General features: G+C 37.2%; 1 protein-coding gene across 3 annotated transcripts in view; it reads left to right on the top strand.

The window, feature by feature from the left end:
* The window catches only part of SIK2 (salt inducible kinase 2), a 131,296-nt gene that overhangs the window by 12,444 nt on the left and 106,681 nt on the right, over positions 1-12,171 (top strand). For all 3 annotated transcript variants that reach the window (XM_069554979.1, XM_069554978.1, XM_069554980.1), the window contains exons 2-3: positions 1,455-1,571; positions 4,603-4,666. In XM_069554979.1, coding sequence (XP_069411080.1) covers positions 1,455-1,571; positions 4,603-4,666 — 181 coding nt within the window. The remainder of the gene's footprint in view (positions 1-1,454; positions 1,572-4,602; positions 4,667-12,171) is intronic.

Here is a 12,171-nt window from a genome sequence, read left to right on the forward strand (position 1 = left end):
AGGCTCCTCTGTCCATGGGATTTTTCAGGCAAGAATACTGGAGTGGGTTGCCATTTCCTTCTCGAGGAGATCTTCCTGACCCAGGAATTGAACCTGGGTCTCCTGCCTTGTGGGCAGACGCTTTACTGTCTGAGCCACTAAGGAATCAGCCTGGTGAATTCAAATCAGTGAATTGACAAGTTGAGTCCAATTATCTTGGTTACTTTGTAGGAGTATTGAACTATAAATGTTATGGCAATAAAATGAGTGTTGTGCTGCGTCACTTCAGTCGTGTGCAACTCTGTGTGATTCTCTGGACTGTAGCCCACTGAGCTTCTCTGTCCTTGGGATTCTCCAGGCAAGAATACTTGAGTGGGTTGCCATACCCTCCTCCAGGGAATCTTCCTGACCCAGGGATTGAACCCACAGCTCTTATGTCTTCTGCATTGGTAGGCAGGTTCTTTACCACTAGCGCCACCTGGGAAGCCAGCAATGCAAGAATTGATTCTAAAAATTATCCTGAAACAACAACATAAAACCTGAATTTTATGTTCAGAATGCTTTTGGGTAGAATGTGAAGTACATTTCAGAATTTCTTCAGAACTTACTATAATTAAGTTTGGGTGGTTCCCAATTATCTGAAAGTTTTATTTAAGTCAGAATGACTTATTTCCTAACTAAATGCCTACTGAATTTAAAAAAAAGTTATTTTTGGTTCCATGAAAAAAATTGCACAGTTGTTGTTTTATGACTGCCTAGTTATTCACCTTCAGATGCATCGCCTTCAAATTATTCTGTCTAGCTATGACAGGAAGAGGCCATGTTTTTTGAAAATCATATTCCTTTAAGTAAAAATTTCATATAATTACTAACATTTGAAGTTTTGCACTTGATTTTTAAAACAAAATTTAATCCAATTGGCATTTTTCAAGTAGTTGGATTTTTATACTCATTTTTCCCAGAAAAAATAAGTCAGTATACTTTGGAACTCATCCATTGCTTTTCTAGACAAATTGTATTTCAGTTATCATAGAAGCTATCTTCTATTTGGTTGATGATTTGTTTATAGGTACTTTGCATTGAAAGACAACTTGTTGAAATTGCTGAGACTTTATTTCTTCAGTTTTTAAATGGAGTAAGGAGTTAACAGTTGTAGCAAAAGAGAATTATGTTTTATTAAAGTAAAACTTTAAAGGGCTATTTTTCTTCATAACACATTAAAATAAAGCTTTAAAGGGTTATTCATCATACCACATTAAAAACACTCCCAAACAAAATCTGCCACAGCACCTTATACATGGCAGATGTTTGAGACATAATAAGATGCATGAATGAGCATTGAATTTAAGCTAGTTATCATTGTCATGGGGACCTATGTACTGGTAGAGTCTTAGATGTCATTTATTTTAAAAATTTGTAACTGGAAAATGTTAACCATTTTATACTAATTGTATTTATTTGTGTCTGGGATGCAGGTGGCGATAAAAATAATAGACAAATCTCAGCTGGATGAAGTGAACCTTGAGAAAATCTACCGAGAAGTCAAAATAATGAAACTGTTAGACCACCCTCACATAATCAAACTTTATCAGGTATGACTTAACTTTATACTTCTCCATGCTTCTCACATTCAGTACTCTATTTTACATCATCATTTTTCTCTTTTATGTTAGTTTTTTCAGTCTCTAAAAAGATAATTATATGCCTTTATTAATATGAATGCTTCCATTTCTCTATAGTTAAAAATTAGGAGATAGAAACTACTACCAGCTTAACTTTAAGTTGTTTCTCAGACTGTAAGTTATTTACTTTCAAAGTTTGTAGTTGTGCATTTATGATAATGTGCTTAAACCTGCTGGCTTTGGTGGTGGGTGGTTTAATGGATACAACAGTTTTGGTTATTTAAAAAATAATGCTGTGTATGTTATATAAACTACAAAGGCTAAAATAGACTTACTTTAGTGACATACATTATAATACCTAAAGTCAAGTTTTATTTAAGGGAGGGTTCTTTTATCAGGTAAAGCAAATCATTCATTAAAAAAAAATAACCTTATTAAGGTGTAATTTTCATAAAATATACTGCATGAGTTTCAAGTATAAGCCGTGTTTTTAAAAAGGAAGATTTTTCTCAGATTTCTAAATTTATGTTTAAGAATGCTAATGTAATACAAAACATTTTATATTTCTATTCATTAATATTTAAAATTTTTATGTTAGAAAACTATTTTTAAGCTAAAATGTTATAGTGTGCTTGCTAGTCTATGACTTTGCTCTCCAAAGTGCAGTGTGTGACCTTAGAGATGTGCTGTGCTCAGCCTATACTTGCTGTGGGAGCTGATTGTCAAATTTTCAGAAGTTTTGTGAGTCAGTTAACATGCTAATAGCTCAAAATCAGTGATGGTAGGAGTATTTTTACTCTGCGAAATTGGTTTAAAAGTCAGAGCCATTTTCTCCCTCCCTCAGTGAGCTGGAGCTAGCACGCTTTTGTATGCATGCATGCTAAGTCACTTCAGTCACATCTGACTCTGTGTGACCCTATGGGCTGTAGCCCGCCAGACTCCCCTGTCCATGGGATTCTCCAGGCAAGAATACTGGAGTGGGTTGCCATGCCCTCCTTGAGGGGATCTTCCTGACCCAGGGATGGAGCCCACGTCTCTTATGTCTGCATTGGCAGGTGTGTTCTTTACCACTAGCACCCCCTTGGAAGTCCAGAACACTACTCTGTGCGCTCAGATTGGTTAGCACAAGTGTCCCTCGGGATATAGTAAAAAAAAATTAGAACTTCCAAGTCTGTTTATCTCTTTTGTTTATCTTCTTGTGTTCATTTTATAATGTATGTGTTTATAAAATGGCACAAGTATACAGTTTGTGTCTCTGCATGTATATATTCATAAATACATCTACATATGTGTGTATGTATACATTTACATGTATACATACATATACATACATATTTGGCTTTATTGAGAGAGATTTTTAGTTTAAACCTTGTGGAGACTGTTGGAGAGCATTTCCGTTAGCTGAGAATGAGAGACTATGGTGTATGTGCCACTGAAAACAATTCCTTAGGTTCTAAAACTGTGGAGGGCCTCTTAGATCAAATTTATATCAGAGTACTTCTCCCTTTAAGCTTTTTTTTTTCCCCCTAAAGAGGATGCTTGTAATAAACTAATCACATCCTTAAAAGTCTGATGAACCATAGCCCAAACTGAGGTTAAAACTACTGTGATTCTTCAACTGCTGCTGCTGCTGAGTCACTTCAGTCGTGTCCAACTCTGTGCGACCCCAGAGATGGCAGCCCACCAGGCTCCCCCGTCCCTGGGATTCTCAGGCAAGAACACTGGAGTGGGTTGCCATTTCTTTCTCCAAGGCATGAAAGTGAAAGGTGAAAGTGAAGTCGTTCAGTCGTGTCCGACTCTTAGCGACCCCGTGGACTGCAGCCTACCAGGCTCCTCCATCCATAGGATTTTCCCGGCAAGAGTACTGGAGTGGGGTGCCATTGCCTTCTCCTGATTCTTCAACTATACTTCAATTAATAAACAAAGCAAACAAACCAAAAGCTGCCATGATTCACATGATAATTCTGTGCTTATTTGAACTCCAGTAATCAGTTACATTGACTTACTCTTTGACTTGTTTAGACCCAAATTGTAGGTAGCCCTTAGTTTTCTAGCATGTTTTAGAACAGTCTTAAATCTGAATGTTAGAGCAAAATTGGTTTTTAGCCTTTCAGTAGATAGTAGTTAAATATTACATTTACTAGCATGTGCCAGTATGTATGTTCCTTTCTAGATTTAGAAAAACTAATTTAAATAAAAATGTATTGCAGTGGAACTGTGGAAGAAGATTTTGAACAATGTTTTAAAATAACAGTACTTTGTAAAAATGTGAAAGTATAGTAAGAGGATTACCACACTGTGACAGATTAGCTAGGTTACAGGCCAGATTAACAGCTCTATTATTTGTTTCTTAATCAGAATCTACCATATAACACAGCTAGAAAAGTCACTGAGGAGGTTAAAAAGTTGTTCTTCAAAACTCCTATTACCTATATCCGTATTTTTCAAACTTGAATAAGAATGGTAGTCTGCTGAAGGTGTGGTGAGAGTGTAAATCTGTGTCACTAGGTCTGGCGTGGGGTCTGAGAGCTTACGCTTCCAACAGGCATCTGGGGCAGTGCTGCTGCTGCTGGTTGTAAACCACGTTGGGAAGACGCACAATCTAGAGTTTTCGCAGACGTATTAGGATAAGGATATTGTCAGTCTTATAAACATCACCAGCTTCTGAATCGTCCCTAACTTGACACCTTTATTAGTTGTTTTAATTTCTGTAATTCCATAGAGGGCTTGCCTGGTGGCTCAGTAGTAAAGAATCCACCTGCCAATGCAGAAGACGCAGGTTCAGTCTGTGGGTCAGGAAGATCCCCTAGATAAGGAAATGGCAACCCATTCCATTATTCTTGCCTGGAAAATCCTATGGACAGAGTAGCCTGGCGAGGTACAGTTCATGGAGTCACAAAGTTGGACATGATTTAGTGACTAAACAACAACAATATCACAGAATGTTGTAGTAAATAGCAATCTTTTCCTGTCAAACTAATATGGAATTACTTATCAACAGGTAATGGAGACCAAAAGCATGTTGTACCTTGTGACAGAATATGCCAAAAATGGAGAAATTTTTGGTAAGCACATTTCTTTCAATATTTTAATTTGAAAAATGTCAGTAAGCTTTTTGAATAGAGTATTTTCTATTAATTCTCCTGCTTGCTTAAAAGTTGCTAATGTGAATTAGAAATTTTAAAGTATTATATTATAATAAAATATACAGTAAGCTAAAAATATAGAATATAATTTGTTCTCTTATATTTATGATATTAAAGCTATTGCTTAATTCTCTCATCTGTGTTGAAGAGATTGGAAAATCAAAGTTGTGGGAAACTTTCAGTCATACTGCAAAGGAGATTCTTTTAATCTTCCTTTTTACTTTCTTTACAGGGTAAAAGATAAGACAACAAATATTTATTGAGCTTGTACTATGTCTCAGACATTGTACTAGGTGTAGGGGATACAGTGGTGACCTAAATAACATTCCCTGCTGTTGTGGATTTTATGGTTTAGTAAGCTGTTAACTTTAGCTGTAGATCTCTGGGAAGTCACTAAACCTCTCTGGGACTCACAGTTTCTTTATTTCTTAATAAAAAATATTTGATTAATTGGTTTATATGATCTATTCTAACTCTTAAAAATTATAACTATTTTATTGGTTCTAGCTTTCATCTATTTTATTGTTACTTTATGGAATAAGAACACCATAAATAATCTAAATATTTTGTTTTTTAACCTAAGTCCAAAATTGTTTTTGAAACAGCTTTATTGAGGACTTCCCATACAATAAATTGTGTGTACTTAATGTGAACAGTTTAATAAGTTTTCAGACACACATGTGAAAGAAACCATCACTACCATCAAGATAACCATCACTTCCCAAAGTTTCTTCGTAACCCTTTGTAATCTCTCTTGCCCCACTTCACCACTAGGCAAGCACTAATGTGTTTTCTGTCACTATAGATTATTTCTTCTGCAGTTTAAAGGTACTCATGTAGTCTGTACCTTTTCTTCATCTGGCTGTTTTCTCTCAGTATAATTATTTTAAGATCCTTCCATTTAGTTGGACATATCAGCGTATCATTTCATTTTATTGTAGGTTGTATATAATTTTGTAAATATACCCCAGGTTGCTTATCCATTTGTGTGTGGATGGACATTTCAGTTGGCTTCAGTTTTTGGCTACTACACACGAATTGCTGTGAACATTCATGTGTAAGTCTTTAACTTAGAGACTACCTTCAAATAATATTCACCACTTAACATATAGTATATATTACTATGCTCAGTCACTCAGTCCTGTCCAACTCTTTGTGACCTCATGGACTATAGCCTGTCAGGCTCCTGTGTTGATGAGATTTTCAGGCAAGAATATTGGAGTGTGTTGCAGTTTCCTCCACCAGGAGATCTTCCTGATCCAGGGGTTGAACCCACATCCCTTGCATCTCCTGCATTGGCAGACAGGTTCTTTACCGCTAGCGAGAACCTTAAAATAATATACTTCTTATTTTTTAATGAGTTAATTAATTTGGCTGTGTCAGGTCTTTGTTGTGGCACCTGAGATCTTCATTGTGTCATATGGGCATGTGGACTCAGTAGTTGTGCACACAAACTTAGTTGTCCCATGGCAGGTGGAATCTTAGTTGGACCAGGGATCGAAGCCATACCCCCTGCATTGCAAGGCAAGTTCTTAATCACTGGATCACCAGAGAAGTCCTTGATGATATACTTCTGTTTAACGCCTCCTTGCCTTTATTGTCTTGTCATACATTTTATTTATACCTGTTTTATGAAACACAAAATGCAGTGTTGTTCTTTTTGTTTAAAAAGTTAATTATGTTTTAAAGAGATTTCATTATTTTTAAAACTCATGCATTTACTAGTGGAGTTACCGTTGACATATCCCTATATGTGGATGCCTGTTTTCTCATCTTTATTCTTTTATTTGGATACATACTTTTATCTGGCATCATTTTTCTTCTGCCTGAAGGACTTCATTTAGCATTTCTTACAGAGCGGGTCTGTTGATGATGAAATCTTTAAGCTTTTGTGTATCTAAAATAATCCTTATTTTGTCTATTCTTAAATGACACTTGTACTGGATATGTAATTCTAGGTTGACTTTTTTCCTTTAGTGCTTTAAAGATACTGCTCCACTGTCTTCTCTTTTGCATTATTTCTGACAAGAAATCTGCTGTCATCTTTTTCCTTTATATATCGTATATAAAGTGCCCTTTTTTCCCTGGCTGCTCCTAAGATTTTCTGTTTATCACTGTTTTTTAACAGTTTGATTATGATGTGCCTTTGTATGGTTTTCTTCATGATTCTTAGGTTTGCTGTTTGTTGCTTCTTAAATTTGTAAATGTTAAGTTTTCATGAAATTCAGAAAAATTTCAGCCATTATTCTTCTGGCCTTTTCTTCAGAGACTCCAATTACACATATATTAGGCTCTTTGAAGTCCTCCCACTGCTCACTGATTCTAATTTAGAAAATTCCTCTTTCTGTCTGCATTTCATTTTGGATAGCTATTATTATTTCTGTGTCTTCAAGTTATTTAAATTCTTTAGCTATTTGTTTCAACTAGAGGCTTCTTAACTGATGTTTTAGTAGAATTGTGTGGGCTTGAAGCCAAAAAAGTCTAGTTTACAATGCTGGCTACCCCATGTTAATTGTCTTTCAAGAAATCTTTATTGAAAACTGATTGTATACCGCAGACTTTTCTGTGTGGGAAGAATTCCCCAATAAGAAAAACAGACAAAAATTCCTTATCTCAGGAACCTTAGGTTTTATTGTGGGGAGAGAGACAATACGCAAAATAAGTAAATTGTATATAGTATACTAGGTGGCAGTACATGCTATAAAAATAAGAAAGAAAGGAAGGGGGCATGTGGAGTGGGAGAGTTGTTTGTGATCTAACACAGAGTGGTCAGGAAAGGCCTTGCTGACATTTGCGCCAAGACTTGAAAGCAGAGTGGAAGATGTAGGGAAATGAGAGTGATCCCAGTAGAGGAAAGAGTAAATGCAAAGGTACTGAGGCAGCAGTATGCTTGGCGTGTTCAAGGCATAGCAGGGAGGCCAGTGCAACTAGAAAGAAGCAAGCAACAGGGAAGAGCCAGCAAGGAGGAACAGTAGAAAGGTCAAACAAGATCAGAAAGGTAGAGGTGAGGCAGCAGTGGGGCAGATTTGGGGGCTTTGCAGACCACGTAGGGAATGTGATTCTTACCTTCAACAAAATTAGAGAACCATTAGAGAGGTATTTGAGCAAAGAAGTGATTGCATCTAATCTATATATATATGCACACACACACACATATATTTTTTTAATATATCATCCCAGAGCTTATGGCCCAACAAAGATCTGTATAGTCAAAGCTGTGGTTTTTCCAGTAGTCATGTGTGGATGTGAGAGTTGGACTATACAGAAAGCTGAGTGCCAAAGAATTGATGCTTTTGAACTGTGGTGTTGGAGAAGACTCTTGAGAGTTCCTTGGACTGCAAGGAGATCCAACCAGTCCATTCTAAAGGAGATCAGCCCTGGGTGTTCTTTGGAAGGAGTGATGCTAAAGCTGAAACTCCAGTATTATGGCTACCTGATGCAAAGAGCTGACTCATTTGAAAAGACCTGATGCTGGGAAAGATTGAGGGTAGGAGGAGAAGGGGACGACAGAGGATGAGATGGTTGGGTGGCATCACTGACTCAATGGACATCAGTTTGAGCAAGCTGTGGGAGATGGTGAAGGACAGGGAAGTCTGGCATGCTGCAGTCCATGGGGTCTCAAAGAGTCAGACATGACTGAGCAACTGAACAACAACAACAAGAGCTTATAGGATCTAGTTCCCCAACCAGGTATCAAATCCATGCCCCCTCATTGGAAGCACGTAGTCTTAGCCACTGGGCCACCATGGAAGTCCCTAAGTTAATATTTTTAAAGCATCACTGGCTGCAATGAATAGATAGTAGTGAGCAATAGATAATAGTGAGCAAGGATGGAAATGGGAGCCCAGGTAGGAGAGATAATGATGGCTCAGACCAGGGTAGCAGAAGTGCGCATAGTGCTAAGTATGCTAATGGTATGTTTTGGATGAGTAGAATCAGTAGGATTTCTTGACAGATGAAAACCACCCAAATATTGAATATTAGGAAAGAGACCAATGTCTCATCCCTGAGGCAGTCAAACATTTAAAACTTGGAAGAACCAGCAAAGAAGAAGAGAAGAAAACCAAAAGAATGCAGTGTCCTGAAAACCAACACATGAAGAAAGTGTTTTCAGAAGGACAGGGTGAGCGTCTGTATCAGATGCTGCTGGTAGTCAAGAAGGATGAGGAGCGACGTTTAACCATTGTATCTGGCCCTTGGTAAGAGCAGTTTTGGTGGAGTGAATTGGCCAAAGCTATGTTGAAGAGCAAATGAGAGAAGAAAACCAGAGAGAGCCAAATACACAGCTCTTAAAAGGATTTCTTCTTCACAAAGAGAGGGGAAAAAAAGGGGGGTAAGGTAGTTGAGAAGGGCAGTGGGGTCAGGGGAAGGCCTTTGAAGTCTTTATTCATTGGAATACTTTTTCAAGCTTCAGGCTGCAATTTTATCGATAAACTAGAGAGAAATGGCAATTATGTGTTAGATGTCATTTTTATGAAAATGGAAAATTCTCAGTTACTCCTTCTTGCTAAGACCTTTGATGATTAAAGTTGGGTCACATTGTTTTATATAAATTGAAGCATATTTTTGAGATTTTTAATATAAAAAGTTTATTTTGAATATAAAATGGCCAGAGTAAATGTGGAAGATAAGACACAGTAAGCTGTAGATTTAAGTAGTTGCAAGCAAAGCCAATTTCTGATGTGGTAACCACAAGGACAGTAAAATAGAAAGTGAGAAGATGAAGTTCATAGAATATTAATCAAGTAGTGAAAATGTATATATAACATTCCAAGTAGATTCTGAGCTGAAAATCTTTTCAGTCTGTTTTAGATGACACAAATGTAATGTTCAACTATGTATTAAGAACTATATGTTAAAATCTATTGTTCATGTTTATATTATTGAGGTTACTCTTTACAAATACCTTTAGTGCCTCCTCTGTGCTGGAGGGCATTGTGGGTTTTTTTTTCCTTTTTTTTTGGCTATTGATGGGTCTTCATTGGGGCCTATAGGCTTTCCCTAGTTGTGGGACACGGGCTTAGTTGTCCTGCAGTATGTGGGATCTTAGTTGCATGACCAGAAATCGAACCCACATCCTTTGCATTGGAAGGTAAATTCTAACCACTGTACCACCAGGGAAGTCCCTGTGTCCTCCCCCCAGCACACACCTTTTTTTTTTTTTTCCCCATTCCTTCAGTTTAGGTTACCAGCAAGTCATACTTTGTGTTCTTGGAAAATAACTTGAAAATTAAATCCTGTTTTCCCAAGTCATCACCTTTATCTAGACTTTCATCACCTCATCTCAATTATGAAAACCTCATATTTTACCACCTCTATTTCTTTTCCAGTCAAGTACATTTCTGATATATTTCCTATTTAATCTTTCCCAACTATTATTTTTATTATATTACCACTGTGTTCATTAACCTTTACTTACCTTCCTATTACTTATTGGATAAAATCCAGACTTTAGTCTGCAAATAGGGTGCTCCACTAAGTAAATGAATGTGCCCAATTATTCCTTACATAGGTCCACAGATGATCCTTAGTTATGGATAACCAGTTGCCTCAGTTAATAATTAGTCTTCCTTCCTTCTTCCCTCCCTCCCTTCTTCAGTTTCTTTCTTTCCACCTTTCTTGGTCTGTATCTTTCTATCTTACAAGTTTTTATTTTTACAAAAGTTAAACATGTACTTGGGTAAGAAGTTAAATAATTTTGCCGGATTTGTTACCAAAAAATGCCAGTTTCCCATCCTCTTCCCCACCCCTATTTCCCTTTCACAGGGGCTGCCACTTGTACTTCTTCCAGCTGATTAGTACAGATTTGCTTCCATTTTCCTAAGTAATATGATTATATTGCAGCTTCTGGCTTTTTCTGTTTAAGGCACAGTTTTTTGAATACTTCTTGAATTCTTTACCTACTCCTATAAGTAAGTAGCATATGTTGGAGAGGTGTGTAGGGTCAGTTGTGAAAAACCTTGAGTGTTTTGATAAAGGCTTAGGATGATTTGTTAGAGTGGGCATCTGTGAGCCAAAAGGTGATAATGAGCCAAAAGGTAATTATCTGCGTGAGGACTTGGTTAGGAAGATAAATCCAACAAGGGTATGTAGTGTGAAGTAAAGGAGGAAAGAAGTGATTTAGGAGATTATTTTATTGTCTAGAGATAGGAGGCTGAATGCCTAGATTAAGATGTTAATTGTCAGATTCTTATATGCAGAGTACATCATGCGAAATGCCAGGCTGGATGAAGCACAAGCTGGAATCAAGATTGCTAGGAGAAATATCAATAATCTCAGATATGCAGATGACACCACCCTTATGGCAGAAAATGAAGAAAAACTAAAGAGCCTCTTGATGAAAGTGAAAGAGGAGAATGAAGAAGTTGGCTTAAAGCTCAACATTCATAAAACTAAGATCATGGCATCTAGTCCCATCCCTTCATGGCAAGTGGGGAAACGGTGGAAACAGTGGCAGACTTTATTTTGGGGGGCTCCAAAATCACTGCAGACTGCAGCCATGAAATTAAAATATGCTTGCTCCTTGGAAGAAAAGTTATGACCAGCCTAGATTGCATATTAAGAAGTAGAGACATTACTCTGCCAACAAAGGTTTGTCTAGTCAAAGCTATGGTTTTTCCAGTAGTCATGTATAGATATAAGAGTTGTACTATAAAGAAAGCTGAGCACTGAAGAATTGATGCTTTTAAAGTGTGTTGGAGAAGACTCTTGAGAGTCCCTTGGACTGTAAGGAGATCCAACCAGTCAATCCTAAAGAAAATCAATTCTAAATATTCATTGGAAGGACTGATGCTGAAGCTGAAGCTCCAATACTTTGGCCACCTGATGCAAAGAACTGACTCATTGGAAAAGACCCTGATGCTGGGAAAGATTGAGGACAGGAGGAGAAGGGGACGACAGAGGATGAGGTGGTTGGATGGCATCACCGACTCAATGGACTTGAGTGTAATGGACAGGGAAGCCTGGCATGCTGCAGTTCATGGGGTCGCAAAGAGTTAGACACGACTGAGCGACTGAACTGAACTGAACTGTCAGATTCTTGAGAAAAAATTTTAGGCAAGAGATATTTCCTAAATAACAGCGTTTATTGAGTACTCCTTTTCGTTGGGTGCTATTTAAAGTACTTTATATGATTTATTTATTTAAGCCTCACAAAAATAATAAGAAAGGCCCTGAAAGATTCAATAATTTTTCCAAAGTCACACAGCAAATATGTGGGAAAGTCTGAATTTGAACCATGCAGTTCCTGAGTCTGTACATTAATAATTATAATCTGTCAGTTTACAAGAGAGGAAAATAGAGAGAGTTACAATTTAAAGCAGATATAATTGAAGAATATTTGTGATGTGGATGACAGCAACAGAGAGACCTGGTTCCCAACTAGAAAATTACAAATTAGATTTTAAATGTGCTGTCAGAGATAA

Source organism: Ovis canadensis, chromosome 15 (genome assembly GCF_042477335.2).
Source record: "Ovis canadensis isolate MfBH-ARS-UI-01 breed Bighorn chromosome 15, ARS-UI_OviCan_v2, whole genome shotgun sequence".
NCBI lineage: Eukaryota > Metazoa > Chordata > Mammalia > Artiodactyla > Bovidae > Ovis > Ovis canadensis.